We start from the raw sequence: 14662 nt of genomic DNA on the forward strand, positions 1-14662 counted from the left end.
TTTATTACTGACCTTGGAACAAAAAGTGGGAATGTGCTAATAACGTTTGCGGATGACACAAAGCTGGGTGGTATTGCCAATACAGAGAAGGACTGGGATATCATACAGGAAGATCTGGAGGATCTTGTAACCTGGAGTAATAGTAATAGGATGAAATTTAATAGTGAAAAGTGCAAGGTCATGCATTTAGGGATTAATAAGAATTTTTGGTTATAAATTGGGGACACATCAGTTGGAAGTAACAGAGGAGGAGAAGGACCTCAGAGTATTGGTTGATCACAGGATGACTATGAGCCGCCAATGTGATATGGCCGTTAAAAAAACTAATGTGGTCTTGGGATGCATCAGGCGAGGTATTTCCAGTAGAGGTAAGGAGGTGTTAGTATTGTTATACAAGGCACTGGTGAGCCCTCATCTGGAATACTGTGTGCAGTTCTGGTCTTCCATGTTTAAGAAGGATGAATTCAAACTGGAACTCGTACAGAGAAGGGCTACTAGGATGATCCGAGGAATGGAAAACCTGTCTTATGAAAGGCGACGCAAAGAGCTTGGCTTGTTTAGCCTAACCAAAAGAAGGCTGACGGGGGATACGATTGCTCTTTATAAATATAACAGAGGGATAAATATCAGGGAGGGAGAGGAATTATTTAAGCTTAGTACCAATGTGGACACACGAACAAATGGCTATAAACTGGACACTAGGAAGTTTAGACTTGAAATTAGATGTAGGTTTCTAACCATTAGAGGAGTGAAGTTCTGGAACATCCTTCCAAGGGGAGTAGTGGGGGCAAAAGACATATCTGGCTTCAAGACTAAGCTTGATAAGTTTATGGAGGGGATGGTATGATGGGATAGCCTAATTTTGGCAATTAATTGATCTTTGATTATTAGCAGGTAAGTATGCCCAGTGGCCTGTGATGGGATGTTAGATGGGGTGGGATCTGAGTTACTACAGAGAATTCTTTCCTGGGTGCTGGCTGGTGAGTCTTGCCCACATGCTCAGGGTTTAACTGATCGCCATATTTGGGGTCGGGAAGGAATTTTCCTCCAGGGCAGATTGGCAGAGGCCCTGGAGGTTTTTTGCCTTCCTCTGCAGCATGGGGCACGGGTCACTTGCTGGAGGATTCTCTGCACCTTGAGATCTTTAAACCATGATCTGAGGACTTCAATAACTCGGACATAGGTTAGGGGTTTGATACAGGAGTGGGTGGGTGAGATTCTGTGGCCTGCATTGTGCAGGTCAGACTAGATGATCATAATGGTCCCTTCTGACCTATGAGTCTATGAGCTGTTGTTCCTGGGCACACTCCCAGGGGCCAGGCGCAGCACACGCAGGAGGGCCGGGCACCCTGTCCTGCAAGCTGACAATGGAAAGATAAGGCGTAAGCAGTGAGCGGAACCAGCAAAGCGGAGGCACGGTGCTCGGAAGGTCCCCATGTTGGCTAACAACATGCACAATGGGACGCAGCTAATCATTTAATTATCTTTTTAAATGACCCCTTTAAAAATTCCCTCTCAAACCACAACCCTTTGTGCTCCCTTTACATCTGCCCTGCCTCACTCTGAAAAGGGCTTTGGCTTGGTGTGCTAATGTGTCGGGGTGGGGGGGGGAAGACGGGGGACGCGGGGGGGGGACTAGCATTGGCTGCCTTCTCCCTCTCCCACCTGGCATTACTAGGGCTTGGGATGCTACCCTGGGACTTAGGAGTCCTGTTTGGCTGCAGCTTTCTGTGGGCCCTGGGTGAGTGGCTCAGGGGAAGGTTTTCCAAAGACACCTAACGCCATGGGACTAGGCAGCTCATTGCCACAGGTGCTTTTGGAAACCTTCTTCCCTTAGTGGCAGTGTGCCTCTGCTCCCCAGCTCCTAGCACTGCCCTAGCTCCCAGGCACGTTGTGAGGGGAAATCCACTGCAGCCCGTGAGGCGCTCAGCTACGCCGGGGAGGGAGTTCAGATAAGAACTTGGAGTAGGTGGCAGTGACTTGCTGGTATCTGACTCTTTACGTGACAATGATGTCACCGTGATCAGTGGGGCCCGCTCCATCCCTGGGGGCACCCGGTGACTGTTAGAGGAGCTCAGTGAGTATCCATTTAGGCTCTATGTTCAAAGGGATCTTTTCTATCCCTCCAGTCCGTGACCCGGCCTGTTCAGCTGAACACGCTGAGGAAATCAGTGCTGCCCCGAGATCTGCTTTCTCAGACACCCCGTGAGCTGAGTCCTGCCCCACGCAGTCCCCTGGCAATGGGACAAAGGAAATCAAGGTCCCCTCCTGCTGAGGGACGGACAGCAAAGAGGACGCCAGGGTGGGGAAAGGCGTGAGGACAGGCAGAGCCGTGCCTGCCTCTGGCACCTCTTGCTGTGGGATCTCACAGGTCTCAGGCAGGCTCAGAGCATGCTGACAGGATGGAGCCCTGCCGCTGAGCTAGACGTTCCCCCACCTACTTTGAGATTCTCACTTTGGGGCCTCTGGGGGCTTTGGCTTGAGCGAGGGCTCTGGGCAGCTCCTTGGCTGTGGGGCAGTGTCAGGGCTCGGGCGGCTTTGTGAAAGCCGACTGGCAGAGACGTAGGTGTGCATAGGGATTTAGGAGCCTACCGGGTTAGATGTCAGCGAGGCGGCAGTTTTGAAAATGTCAGCGGGGTTTAAAAAGTGGCCGCAGGCACCTACCTAGTGGCCATAGGCGCCCACCTGCCGCTGAGGAGCTGGGCCGAAGGGGCTTGCCCCAGGTCACACAGGCAGCTTGTAGCAGAGCTGGGAACCGAACTCATTCTCTAGGCTTGGTCTCTCCCCGCCCTAGCTGCTACAAATTAGCCTGGGCCTGCAGCGCCATTGCTGGCTGGGACGGAGCAGCAAGCGCAGCCGCGCTAACATCCGTGTTGCTAACGCTTACCATTTTTTCGGGAATGACAGGATTTTGGTCGGGGCCGGAGCCAGGCTTCTGCTGATGCGAGAAGCTCCTGTCCTCTAGTGACCCATCAGAGCTGCTGCAGACAGAGCTCTCTCCCCTTCCCCAGGGCAACCCCAAGGGAGGAGGGAGCTAAAGACCCCAGCAGCTCCACTCCTCTCCTTCCTGCTGTGAGCAACCAGGACAGGACGGTGCCTCTGCTCCTCCCCTTCTCTGGGGAGCACCTCTCTGGGGAGGGGTGAAGAGTCCCGGGAAGGAGGAGAGGGGGCCCCACTGCAGCCCCTCAGGCCTGGGAGAGGGGGTAAAGAGCCACAGGAGGAGCAGAGGGGGCTGAACTAGGGAGGTGGGGCTGGGGGCAGAACTGATGGGGTGCTGGCAGCTGAACTAATGGGAGGGATGCAGAAATGACAGGCTGTTGGGGGGTTGAATCGATGGCGGACGGGGGGCAGAAATGATGGGGTGAAGTAGGATGGGCAGAACTGATATGGGGACTGGGTGGGACAGGACAGGACTGATTTGGAGGTCAGGGACAGAATTAATTGCAGGGCAGGGAATGGGGACATATTAGGGTGAGAGCTCCTGCGGGGGGGGGGGGGAGGGGAAGAGGGGGCAACTCCCCTTATCCAGTACATTTGGGAGAATGAGCGGCACTAGTTGTCTCTCAGACCCACGCTGGGGCTGGGCAAGGGGAGTTCAAAAATCAAAAGACAGATCAAAAAACTACAATACCGTCTTTTAAAAAAAATCTCATGATATTGTGGGCTGTCCTCCTGCCTTGTTGGGGTTTGACCTCTTGAAGTTCCCAGTACTGCAACATTCCCACAGAGGCCTGTCGACATGATGCTGAATGCCGCAGGAATCGGCCTCCCTAATTCTGCAGCTCTTAGTGGGCCTTTTCGAGAACCATGAAGCAAAAGGCTTTAGAAACAATGTGACTTAGCACTGATGAAGGGCCTGGCCCCCTCAGGTAAAACCGAGGGACCCAGAAGGGGACCCTACGCACAGAACGCCACACAGCGTCCACTGCTCCCCCATGGAGTCAATGCAGTCGGCTGACGCTATCCAAGGAACTCTGCACAGACGAGGGACTGGCAAACAGGCCTCAAGTCACAGGAACATGACTTCCCTGACCTGCTTTGACGTGTGGCTGTCCTGGCCAATGCCAGGCGTCTGAGAAGGAAGCCTCAGGACTTTGTGGGGCCATGGATGGATCAGCCCAGGAGACCAAAGGGCTCTGGTTATCGGAAAGTGTCATTTAATCACTCTGCTCTGACGTGCCCTAGAATGGCTGCAAGAGGATGGTCCTGCCTCCATGGCCCATTCGGTCATTGCTGCCTCTCCAATGACTGCCGGTGGCTATGGATGCCTCTCCACTAGAAACCCCCAGGCTCACCACCTACAGGCTCCCAAAGAGCCATGGGACAACTTTCAGTCCCTCCTGACGTGTGCTGGGGAGGGTCTGCTGCCCTCGGAGGCAAACATCTCTGTTCCTCATTCCCAGCCTCTTGAACCTGCCAGTCCCCCATGGTTTCCATCTGCTCCAATACCTCCCTGCCCCTCAGAGTATTTTGCATTCTTTGGCTGGAGTTGACAGGGCCTGACGGGCTGAGCTAATCTGGTTCCCACACTGGCGGGAATCTAAAACTAACATCCCCAAATGAGGTAACAGCACTTGAATCAACAAACCGCCCTAAACAGATGGACAGAGAGAGAGAACAGAGATTTCCCCCAGCCGCCACTCTCCAGCTCAGTGAGGTAGCTCAGCTCGGCCCTGGGCACGGCTGACGTGGGAAAATCCAGGCTTCAAGGCAGGGCTTCTAGCAGAGCAAGCTCGGCCTGCGGCTGCCCCAGTCGGAGGCCTGCTTTCCCATGTCAGTCGCTGTGGGGGCCAAGCCGCCAGGCTGCGACGCTGCGCAGATCTCCAGGAAGCAAAGGCCTGTCCTCCCAGCCCTAATCCTTTCCTTTTCTGGGGGCAAGGGAAACAAGTTGTCAAGGGCCCTTTAAACAATAAAGCAATGAGATGAGATGAATGATAGGGTGTTTCTGCGAGGCCCAGCAACAGGTTTCCCTGCCTAGGGAAACCAGCCCTGCTCTGGCGACCTTATACTGAGCACGGGGCTTCCCCTTTAAAAATTCTTCTTGCTTCAAAGTGGCTGTGAAGCAGAGTGTGAGCTGAGCCCAGCAGACTGAACCTGGTGATTAGGGGAGAGGCCTGGGACTGGGTCTCAGGGGACCTGGGCTCTACTCCAGAGACTCCAAAAGCCTTTTACCAATGTTAATTATGCCGCACGATGACTCTATGGAGGTAGTAAAAATAGACTGTAAGGCCCACTTTACTAGCTACTGAAATGCAGCCAGCTCTGGGGTGGCGGGCAGCAGCTCTTTAACTGAACGCTGCAATGCTACCGCATAAAAACAGCAGAATACTCTATCCAGCTGGAACTATGTTCTTCCTCTCTGAATCCCTCGTGCAGTCACGAAACTTGGAATTTAATTGGGACTCCAGAGTTGAGACCCTCACCAAAACCACCAGCACCTCTTAAAGAGTCACAAGGGGGTGGAAGTACGTCTCATCTGCAAGACAGCCCCGGCTGCAGCCCAGCACCTAGCTCCATGGTGGGGCAATGGTTTAGATCTCACTTAAAGGGAAGAGTGCTACCTACTGAATCAACAGCACTGCCTCCAGGTCTCCCACCCAAGTGCTGACCCACTGCTCAGCAAGGGAGACCTACCAGGATCACATCGCAGAGCTGTATTGCTGTCGCCCCTGCTCACTACTGGCCTCAAAGGGGAGGTCTTGTGAGGCTTAATTAACTAGCTTCTCTCAGCTCTTTGAGATCCTTAGCTGTAAGATGTTGCTGAAGTGCAGATACCACCAGGACTGTCTTGGCTTCTCCCCAGCCTAGAAGAGCACACTAAAAGGCCCCGAATACCGTCAGGACTGCCTCAGTCTCATCGTGCGGGGATGCTGCAATGGCATTTGCCTCACCACACGGTGAGCCAATGAGCTGAGTCCAAGAGAGGGTCTAGAAAGGGGCCCACGCCATGGCACTGGCACAAAGCATGGGCTATGCAGGAGACAGCTTTCTCAGGGGCCGGATTGGGACTATGGAATGAATTCCCCCAGGAAGTAACCTCACCACCTTCCACTCCAGGTGCAAGGGGAACTTCTCAGCTCAGTCTCCTCTAATATAAACGCAGAGTGGCCATGTACATTACAAAAAAAAACCCACCCCCAAAATAAAACCCTACCAAAACAAGCCACTCCACTGCACACACAGCTCTCCCCCTGGGGCAAAGAGGAACGAGACCAAACCCCAAATAATAGATATTCGCCACGTTGCTTAATGCACGATTGGAAAGTGGCAGATCCTACAGTGAACCTACAGATAACAGACAAGAGCATCTCAGTTTAAAGTGAGCTCTGCCACCACAGGACAGACACGGAGGCTAGCGCAGGAGACTGGGAACCGGGACTCTTAGGTTCTGAACTTGCCTCTGGTGCATGAATTGTGGGCAAGTTGCTTGTAGTTCTCTGTGCCTGTCTGCAGAGTGCATTGAGAATCTCTGAACCCCACCCATATGGTGCAGATGTGTTTCCTGTGACAACTCCAGCCTGCAGGCTAGCCAAACGCTCTGCATTCTCCGCGCAGGCTGGCGGAGCAGAGTTCACCACAGAACCGGCCCACAATATTTTGGCACCTGAGGCGGGGAGCTTAAATGACACCCCCATGTCCCCTCACTTGGGCCAAAACTTTGAAAGGTATCAATTCTTCCTTCTTCCTGTTCTACTCCTCTCATGGTACTGCTCTGCTACCTACCCCAATAAAGGAGAACTAACAGCTTAAAATGCCTTGTTCAAAAATGTTAAGTAACACTTAACTTTCAAACACCTGAACAGCAAATGTAACTTTTCTTGTCTGCATAGTAAACACTGGCATTTTTATCTGTTGGAATAATCAAAATGGTGCTTTCTGGGCCTTCTTGGTTGCAAAGATGTGAACTGCTTCCTGAAGGTCCACAGTCTGGGCCAACTCCTGCTCCATTGAAATGGTTGCAAGGCCGACCATCCTGTGTCATTGTGGAGTGTAGATGTGTTTTTACTAACTTCAGCTTCGAGAAGCTGCGTTATCCATTGGCAACTGTTACAGGAAGTGTTAGAAGTATGTGCAGAGCAACAAAAGCATTTGGAAAGAGGGTGGTCATCTTATTTGTGCACATACATTTCAGAACAGCCTTTGGAGTTGATCCTGCTGAAATGTATCTTGAAAGGGCTTTCAGTTCATCACCTACATCACTCGCATCAATATCGCACATGTCATCATATGTCAACACGGTCTCTAGTGTCCTGCATTGCTGGTGTAGGTCTTCTTCAGGTATAGTGAGGAGTTTTGGAATATCATACAACATCCCAAATATACTGCTGTGTTCCTTGAGCTGCATGAAACTTTCTTCAACTGACAGTATTGTACAAGCTAGCACCTGGTTAAAGAATTCAACTTTGAATTGTTGTTTGGGGTCTCTTATGGGATTATCCCGTGTCTCATAATCAAAATGTCTTCTTCTTCGGTGACTCTTGTATTCTTGAATGGGTGGGAAAATAGCTTCAGTGTGAAGTTCCTCTGCCAACTTCTGTACACTCTTCAGAACGTTTTGAAATCCTTCATCTGACTGGTAAGACTGTAGGTATGACTTTGCTTTGCCCAGTTGTTCCATTGCTCCAGATATATCAAGGTCAATACCTTGGAGTCTCTTGCTTACAACATTTATTTCAAACAGTTTGTCATGCCACAACACTAAGCCACACAGAAATTTGAAGTTATGTATGTTTCTGGTGATTCCATTTCCCTCTGCCACTGTTCTCCCATGAACAGTTCCTGTCATAGCATTATCCTCCATAATGACAACTATGACATCATCTATCTTCCCAATTTGGTTTTTGATAGCTGTTTGATAGGCTCCACAATTTTAAGGAAGTTTCCATTGTTTGGCACATACAGCTGATCTGAAGTGCCACGCAGTGGTAGGTTTTGGGTAGCAAGCATTCTCACAATTGCAACGAGCCTTTTCAGAACATTTTGCCAGTAAAGAGACTCTGATGCAATCTTCTCTTGATGCTGATCTTCTATGGTGGTCTTTCACCTTAGTCTCATCTCAAGCTTTTTCCACCTATGGAATGCTATCTGGTGATTTGCTGCCTTCTCATGGCATGCCAGATTTCTAGCCAGATTTTTCCAGTCCTTTGTTCCTGTAGAACCCAATGTGTCTGGAACATTAGACTGGAAGAGTTTGCAACAAAAACAGTATGCAGCATTCTGGGTTTTTGAGTACATAAGCCATGGCCTCTCCACTTTATCACCATTGGGGATTTCATGCCAGGAATGTGTTGGATGGAAACTTCTATTTTCATTGTCTTTGGGGAACATGACGTTTTTCACTTGATGTGGCCCATGCAGTACAAGGAAGTCCCTCAGGCTACAGCTCAAGTGGGTCCACAGTCTCCTCACCACTCACATCCTCACTGGGGCTGGAGGGTTCACCGTGAACATTTGTGTCTATGTATCTCAGGAGAGCTCCTTCCTGCTTAGATTGAAAAGCTTCCTTTGTTTTCTTTCTTTTTCTGAATGCTGCCCCAGAGGGGCATTTTCTTCTTTCACTCCTGACTGCTGTTCTGTGCCAGCTATAGTGGCTCTCAACACTCAACTGAAGGGGACAAATAAGCAGGCTGGTAGCAGGGCCTGAGTGAGGGAAGATATCAGTGTCTTAAGGGCCTAACTGGCTCCCACTACTTCAGTTGACTGCTTGTTCTCCTCAAGTGGGTTCAGGGAAGCAGCAGGAAACAGGAAGCTCCCTGAGAAGCTGGTGTTAATCAGTCCCAGCTCCTGGGGGTGCCAGAGAGGTACATAAGAGGCTCCTCCTCCTCTCTCTCTGCAGCTCCTGCTGCTTTCTGTTATTCCCTCTCACCTTTTCTCCTGCCTGCCTGTTATGTCTCTTGCACCCTCCTTCCTCCAGCCCAGCACTCCACCATCTCTGTGCATCTAGAGCAGAGAGAAGACATATGCACCAGCAGCAGACACAATTTTCTACACTCTGGGTCCTAGTGGGGCCCCCCCCACACACAGTCTGGCACCTGAGGCGGCCACCTCAGTTCGCCTCATGGTAAGGCCAGCCCTGGTTCACCACCATGTCCCCGGCCCGCTGTGACGTGAGGAGCTGGCCACCTTCGCTTTGCTGTCCTTGCTGAACGAGCAGTGCCAGAACTCCCAGTGAGCACGTTTTGCCAATTCAGCTTCCCTGCAGCACTACACGGACGACCCCTTCAATGCTCATGGCACCTGCTCAGCACCCCCTTCCTAAGAGCCAAGTAATTCAGGGGCATAAAGCTTGATCCTGCATCACTGAACCTCGACTTCAATGGCAGCTGGGCCATAAAGACTTCAATGGCAGCTGGGCCATATACTGGGGTTTATGCAGCTGCAACCCCAGGTAAGAGAGCTCCATGTCAGAGAGCCACCAGATGTGCTCTTACAGGGTAGGATGGTCTTGTGATGAAAAGCTGACTGGCCGTCAGAATATCTTCTCTTCCTGGCTCCGCCACAAGCTTGCAATGCCTTTGGCATGGCACCACTCTGTGCCTTAGTTTCCCCATCCTTAAAATGAGGATATTGATACTGACCTAATTAACAAAGGTGCGTTGAGGCAGATTTCATTCGTATTTATCAAGTGCTTAGAGATCCATAGATGGAAGGTTTTAGGGATGGATGAAGCGCGGAGTCAATACATTTGCTCTTGTGTGGGAGCTTTCAAAGAACTTCATAGCCGTTCACGCAGCAAGCTGCCAACCCCCCTCTCTGATGTTATTCCCTCCTTTGACAGCTGGGGAGTCTGAGGCACAGAGAGGTGATGTGCCCCAAGTCACACAGGAGACGCCACTGATTAGACTTCGAGACTCCTTGGTGCCTAAGCCTGTGCCCACATCACAAGGCCATGCCATTTGCTTAGTCAGTTATTGCCTTGGCAGAACAGACCAAGGTGGGAACAGACAGAGTCCTGCACCGGGAGTCAGGCAACCTGAGTTCTAGTCCCACCCACCCAAGGGCAAGTCACTCTGCCCCAAATCCTCAACAGTATCCAGGTACCTGATTCGTCTCAACAGGAATGCAGTACCTAAATATCTTTATGTGATCCTGTTTTCCTCTTCCACCCTTTGTCTGGCTTGCCTAGTTAAATCACAAACTCTTTTGAGCAGGGCCTGTCTCTCACTATGTGCATGTACAGCACCTAGCCCACTGGAACCCTGATCTAGGTTGGGGCCTGTAATACAGATTTGAATCAATCATGGAACAAAACAGTCCTCTTTGGTAGCTCCCGGGTTGCTGCTTTCCCTTGTGTTATGAAATGCGTGAGATTCTTTCACCTGACTGTCAAGGTTTGGCTAGAAACTTGTTTACCAGATCGCCAGAAGGGGGAAGCAGATGCTGCAGGTTCTCAGTTATCTGCTTAGTTTGGGAGACATAAAAATTGTTCTGATTTTCAGGAGTTGCTATCACGGGGCGTTAAAGGCAGCTGAGTAGGAGGCATTCCAGGAGCTGGTGAGGCAGGCACCTTTGAATGCTGGTGGGATGCATAATCAAGATCTTACTGCAGCTGCTGAAATATTTAAATTAGCACGTCGTGTTAACAACATTTCAGATAATTATGTCTCTAAGAAATTGGAGTTGCAGACATCCTGACGAGCCTGCCAGAAGGTGCGAAAGTGCAGCTCCCACAAGCACACAGGAGACGTGGATGAGGCTAACCCATAATGTTCACATGCCGACTACCCTACTCGGAAAATGAGCCGGAGGGGAGGGCCAGGGAGCGGAGCTTAACCAGGCTCATTTCAGCACAAAGGGGCATTTCTTGGTTTTACTTTTAAAAAATGTAAACAAAACCCATCGTTGGTTTGGAGTGGTGCCACCACCACGAGCCCTGGCTGTGTAGAGACAGACACCACCATCAGGAGAGGACTGAGCACAAGACCTTCAGAACGAAGCACAAGTCCCTGCCGCTAACCTCCTTTAGCTGTGAGCAGCAGGCTGTTACAGGCACACTCACACACACTAAGCTAGTGTAGTATGGTATCTGTTCTCTGCACACACACCCCTTCTGAACATCTGAGGTCGATGGGAATTCATGTCCCATCGAGGGTGTGATTTTGTGACAAAGACATGTATACAGCTAGACACCACGGGGTCTCAGCAGGGATCAAGCCCTGGGATTGTCAGCACCCAAAGCACAAACCCAGCCTCTTAGGCTAAAGGAGGAATTTACACCTTGAGCTGTGTGAAGCAACAGGTTCTTACAGTCGCTGGGGCCTGCTGCAGGGAGAAGAGAATCCCAGGCTACAGCCAGCGTGTTAGACAAACAAGATTAAAAAAAGTGACAGCCAGTTTAGCTGCAAATTTTAGGGTTTGTAAATAAAATAAAATACAGCAGAAACATTTTCATGAATGAATATGTACACAGGGTGGTTGAAAACTAGGGGTTATTTTTGGTCTGGATTCAAAGATCAGATTTAGAGATTTAATAGACATCGGGACAGGATCTAACGTGGGGAACAGATTATCCCACATCCGCCGACAGCAGAGTTCTTACAGCTTCCCCTGAAGCACCTGGATCTGGTCAGCATCAGACTGAAGCAGATGGACCTTGGTTCTGAGTCAGTCTGGCAAACTATGTTAAACAGCCCCTGCAGTTTGCAAACCTGTCTCGTGCTACTGACTGACAATGTGGAAGTGAAACTAACTAGAAACACCAGGGAAACAGGCCAGTGTATCTTCATCCTCCAGTCCAAGTGAAATGTACCAGTGAGGAAAAGTAAAAAGGAACATAGGACGAGCCAGACTGGATCAACCCTGAGGTCCATTCAATCCAGGATCCTGTCTCTGGCAGTGGCCAGTACGAGTTGTTACAGAGGAAGGCGCAAGAAACACCAAAGTGGGCAGTTCTGGACTATCCTAGCCAAAGCAGAAGTTGCCTCCTGACCTCTGCAGTGAGAGGCTGGCTTATGGCCTATGAGTTTATCCCTTCCAGCCATGCATTGTTATTTTGACATGACAGAACAAGGAGCAATGATCTCAAGTTGCAGTGGGGGAGGTCTAGGTTGGATATTAGGAAACACTATTTCACTAGGAGGGTGGTGAAGCACTGGAATGGGTTACCTAGGGAGGTGGTGGAATCTCCTTCTTTACAGGTTTTTAAGGCCCGGCTTGACAAAGCCCTGGCTGGGATGATTCAGTTGGTGTTGGTCCTGCTTTGAGCAGGGGGTTGGACTAGATGACCTCCTGAGGTCCCTTCCAACCCTTATCTTCTATGATTCTATGATTTTAAATCCTCTTTAACTGTGGATGCTTTATCCATATTATCCATGTTAATGCCTAATACTCTTTGGAATCCTAAGCAATTAAGTCATCAGAGGTGTTATTAGTGACACAGATAAAGTCACAGGTGGGGTTTTTAGTCTGACAGCATCCATTTACGGAGCTAATTTCCCCCAATAGCGGCAAGAAAGAGAAGAGGAGACTCATGACCAGGTGGTGGCAGCAGCGAGTCATTTCCCATCTCAGATGTTGCCTATCAGGCTGCGATTTAGGTGCAAGCTTCCACCAACCCAAGAGTGCTTTCAAGGGCCCCGCTGGCCAGGCATCAAGCCATTGTATTGCTTGCAGAGGCCAGAAGTGGCTCAGAGGCCCTGTCTCTCAGAAATGCGCAGGGCTGCCACTCACAGAGTCCCGGCCATTTTCAGGCTCTTGTTTATGTATGTTTTTTTAAGCCTGCATGGTGGGAAAGGGGATTGACTGAACTTTCAAAACTACGTCTGCGTCCATCCCTAACATCCATCCCCAGAGCCACGGGGTCAAGCTGGACCCAGCCGGAACAGCTTCACCTCTCAAACCAAGCGCACCCCCCCCACCCCCCACACACGGGAGTGATAGACAGGGATTAACAGGCTGACAAACAGAAGGGGGAAGGTCTGCTTCGCTCTCGGTCCTAGCAGCTTCAGGTGATCTGTATGAATAACGCTGTGCACTGCACAACAGACTCTTTCATCAGCGGATCTCAACGCATTTTACAGACATTCGGGAATCGCGTCTCCCCGCATTCCAGTGAAGTTAGGGTTATTCCATTTTACAGGTAACAGACACACAGGAAGTTTAACTGAGCACTCTGAGGCCACGCAGGGAGAGCCACGAAAAGGACCCAGAAATCCTGACCCCCTCTGATTCGGTATTTATACTATCATGAGCCCCACCGGTGCCAGAAACTAGAGCTTTATACCATCCTAGAGCAACTCCGAATATGAACTGTGCTCCAAATCTGAAGCAGCTGCTAGTGATCTGTGGTAAGTCGGCCGGTCACATAATGCTGGCTCCTCCTCCTCATTTCCAAGGTGCTACATCGCATTACAGACAGCGAGAAATAAACTAATTACTTTCCCAGATAAGCAACTGCTGTGGTAGGATGTTATGTGACAGTGAATGACAAGTGAGGGGTCCCTGAGCTGTGGTGTGGGCCACATTCAGAAAGAGTCACGAGTATTTCTGGTAGAAAAGATAAGTGCTGGGTTCTCCTTTCAACCTAAACCAGTTTTACAGCTGGTAACTCCACTCACTTTGCTCCCGATCTTCCCCAGTGCAAGCAAGACGAGAAGGGGGACTTTTCTCTCTCCCTCTAGGGTTTGCTCAGAAATTGGCTGTTAAAATCATGTCAGAACTGAAGTGGAGGCAGAGGGAGCGAGAAGGTAACCAGAATGATGTGGTTTACAGGTCCACTCTCACAACCTGCCGTGGCCAGAAATGAATCTCGTCTCCTACTGGAACCCTAGTTTTCCAGAGCTGTAAGCCATGTGTGCCTAGTTCTAATTGTCTGCAAGATACAGGACTGTAACGTGTCTGGCCTCTTAGTCTAACAGGGCTTTTTTGACCTTAATATAGAGAGTCCCAGATTGCAGGTCATTTGCTGTATGATGAGCAGTCATGCTATCTTCTGCTGTGGCGTTGCTAGGTCTCATAAAATAAGCAAGTCTGTCTGTGCTAGTACTTGGATGGGAGATCTTCAAAAACCAGCCAACAAACCACCTCGCTGCTGTCCTGAATGGTGCTGGTGACTCAGCAGGGGCCACTGTTCACTCAATATTGAGCGAGCACCCCAGCATGCTACTGGAGGGCAGTGTGCCCTTGGAAGTATCATCTCGTAGATGAGATAATAAATCCAAGGTCCTGACCACTTCTGGGATAAAATTCTGGCCCCAATTAAGTTAATGGCAAAACTCCAATGGAGTTTAACGGAGGCAGGATTTCACCCTGGTTTTTAAAGCTCCATCTGCACTTTTCCCAACCAATTTGGGTTGGTTAATGCTTGTTTTCTGACCATCTTCCTACTCTGGTAAATATAGTCTGCCTGTCTTTAGCTCCTGCAACAGTTTCAGCTGGATACGGTCTCTTGCCTTATTGGGTAATATTGCAGTGTACTGTTAAGCAGTTGCCATTTGCCACCCCAGAAGTGATTGCATTTCAGTAGCTGGTGAAATCATTCCTGTGCCTACAGCTTGTCAAGCGCTTTGAGATCCATGGGTTAAAAACTGTAGGGAAGTTGCTGTTGTAGCCAAGGATAACAGGGTGTTGTATGTAAAGGAGGGTACTCACACAGCGTATAGGCTCGTTCAGGGTTAGAATGATTGCTGAGTCGTTGGACAGGTTCTGCTCCTCACAAACGATC

General features: G+C 50.1%; 1 protein-coding gene across 1 annotated transcript in view; it reads right to left on the reverse strand.

The window, feature by feature from the left end:
* The window catches only part of PODXL (podocalyxin like), an 88903-nt gene that overhangs the window by 17965 nt on the left and 56276 nt on the right, over positions 1-14662 (reverse strand). Inside the window, exon 4 of the mRNA XM_039519650.1 lies at positions 14590-14661. Coding sequence (XP_039375584.1) covers positions 14590-14661 — 72 coding nt within the window. The remainder of the gene's footprint in view (positions 1-14589; position 14662) is intronic.

The sequence above is a fragment of the Mauremys reevesii genome, linkage group 1, assembly GCF_016161935.1.
Source record: "Mauremys reevesii isolate NIE-2019 linkage group 1, ASM1616193v1, whole genome shotgun sequence".
NCBI lineage: Eukaryota > Metazoa > Chordata > Testudines > Geoemydidae > Mauremys > Mauremys reevesii.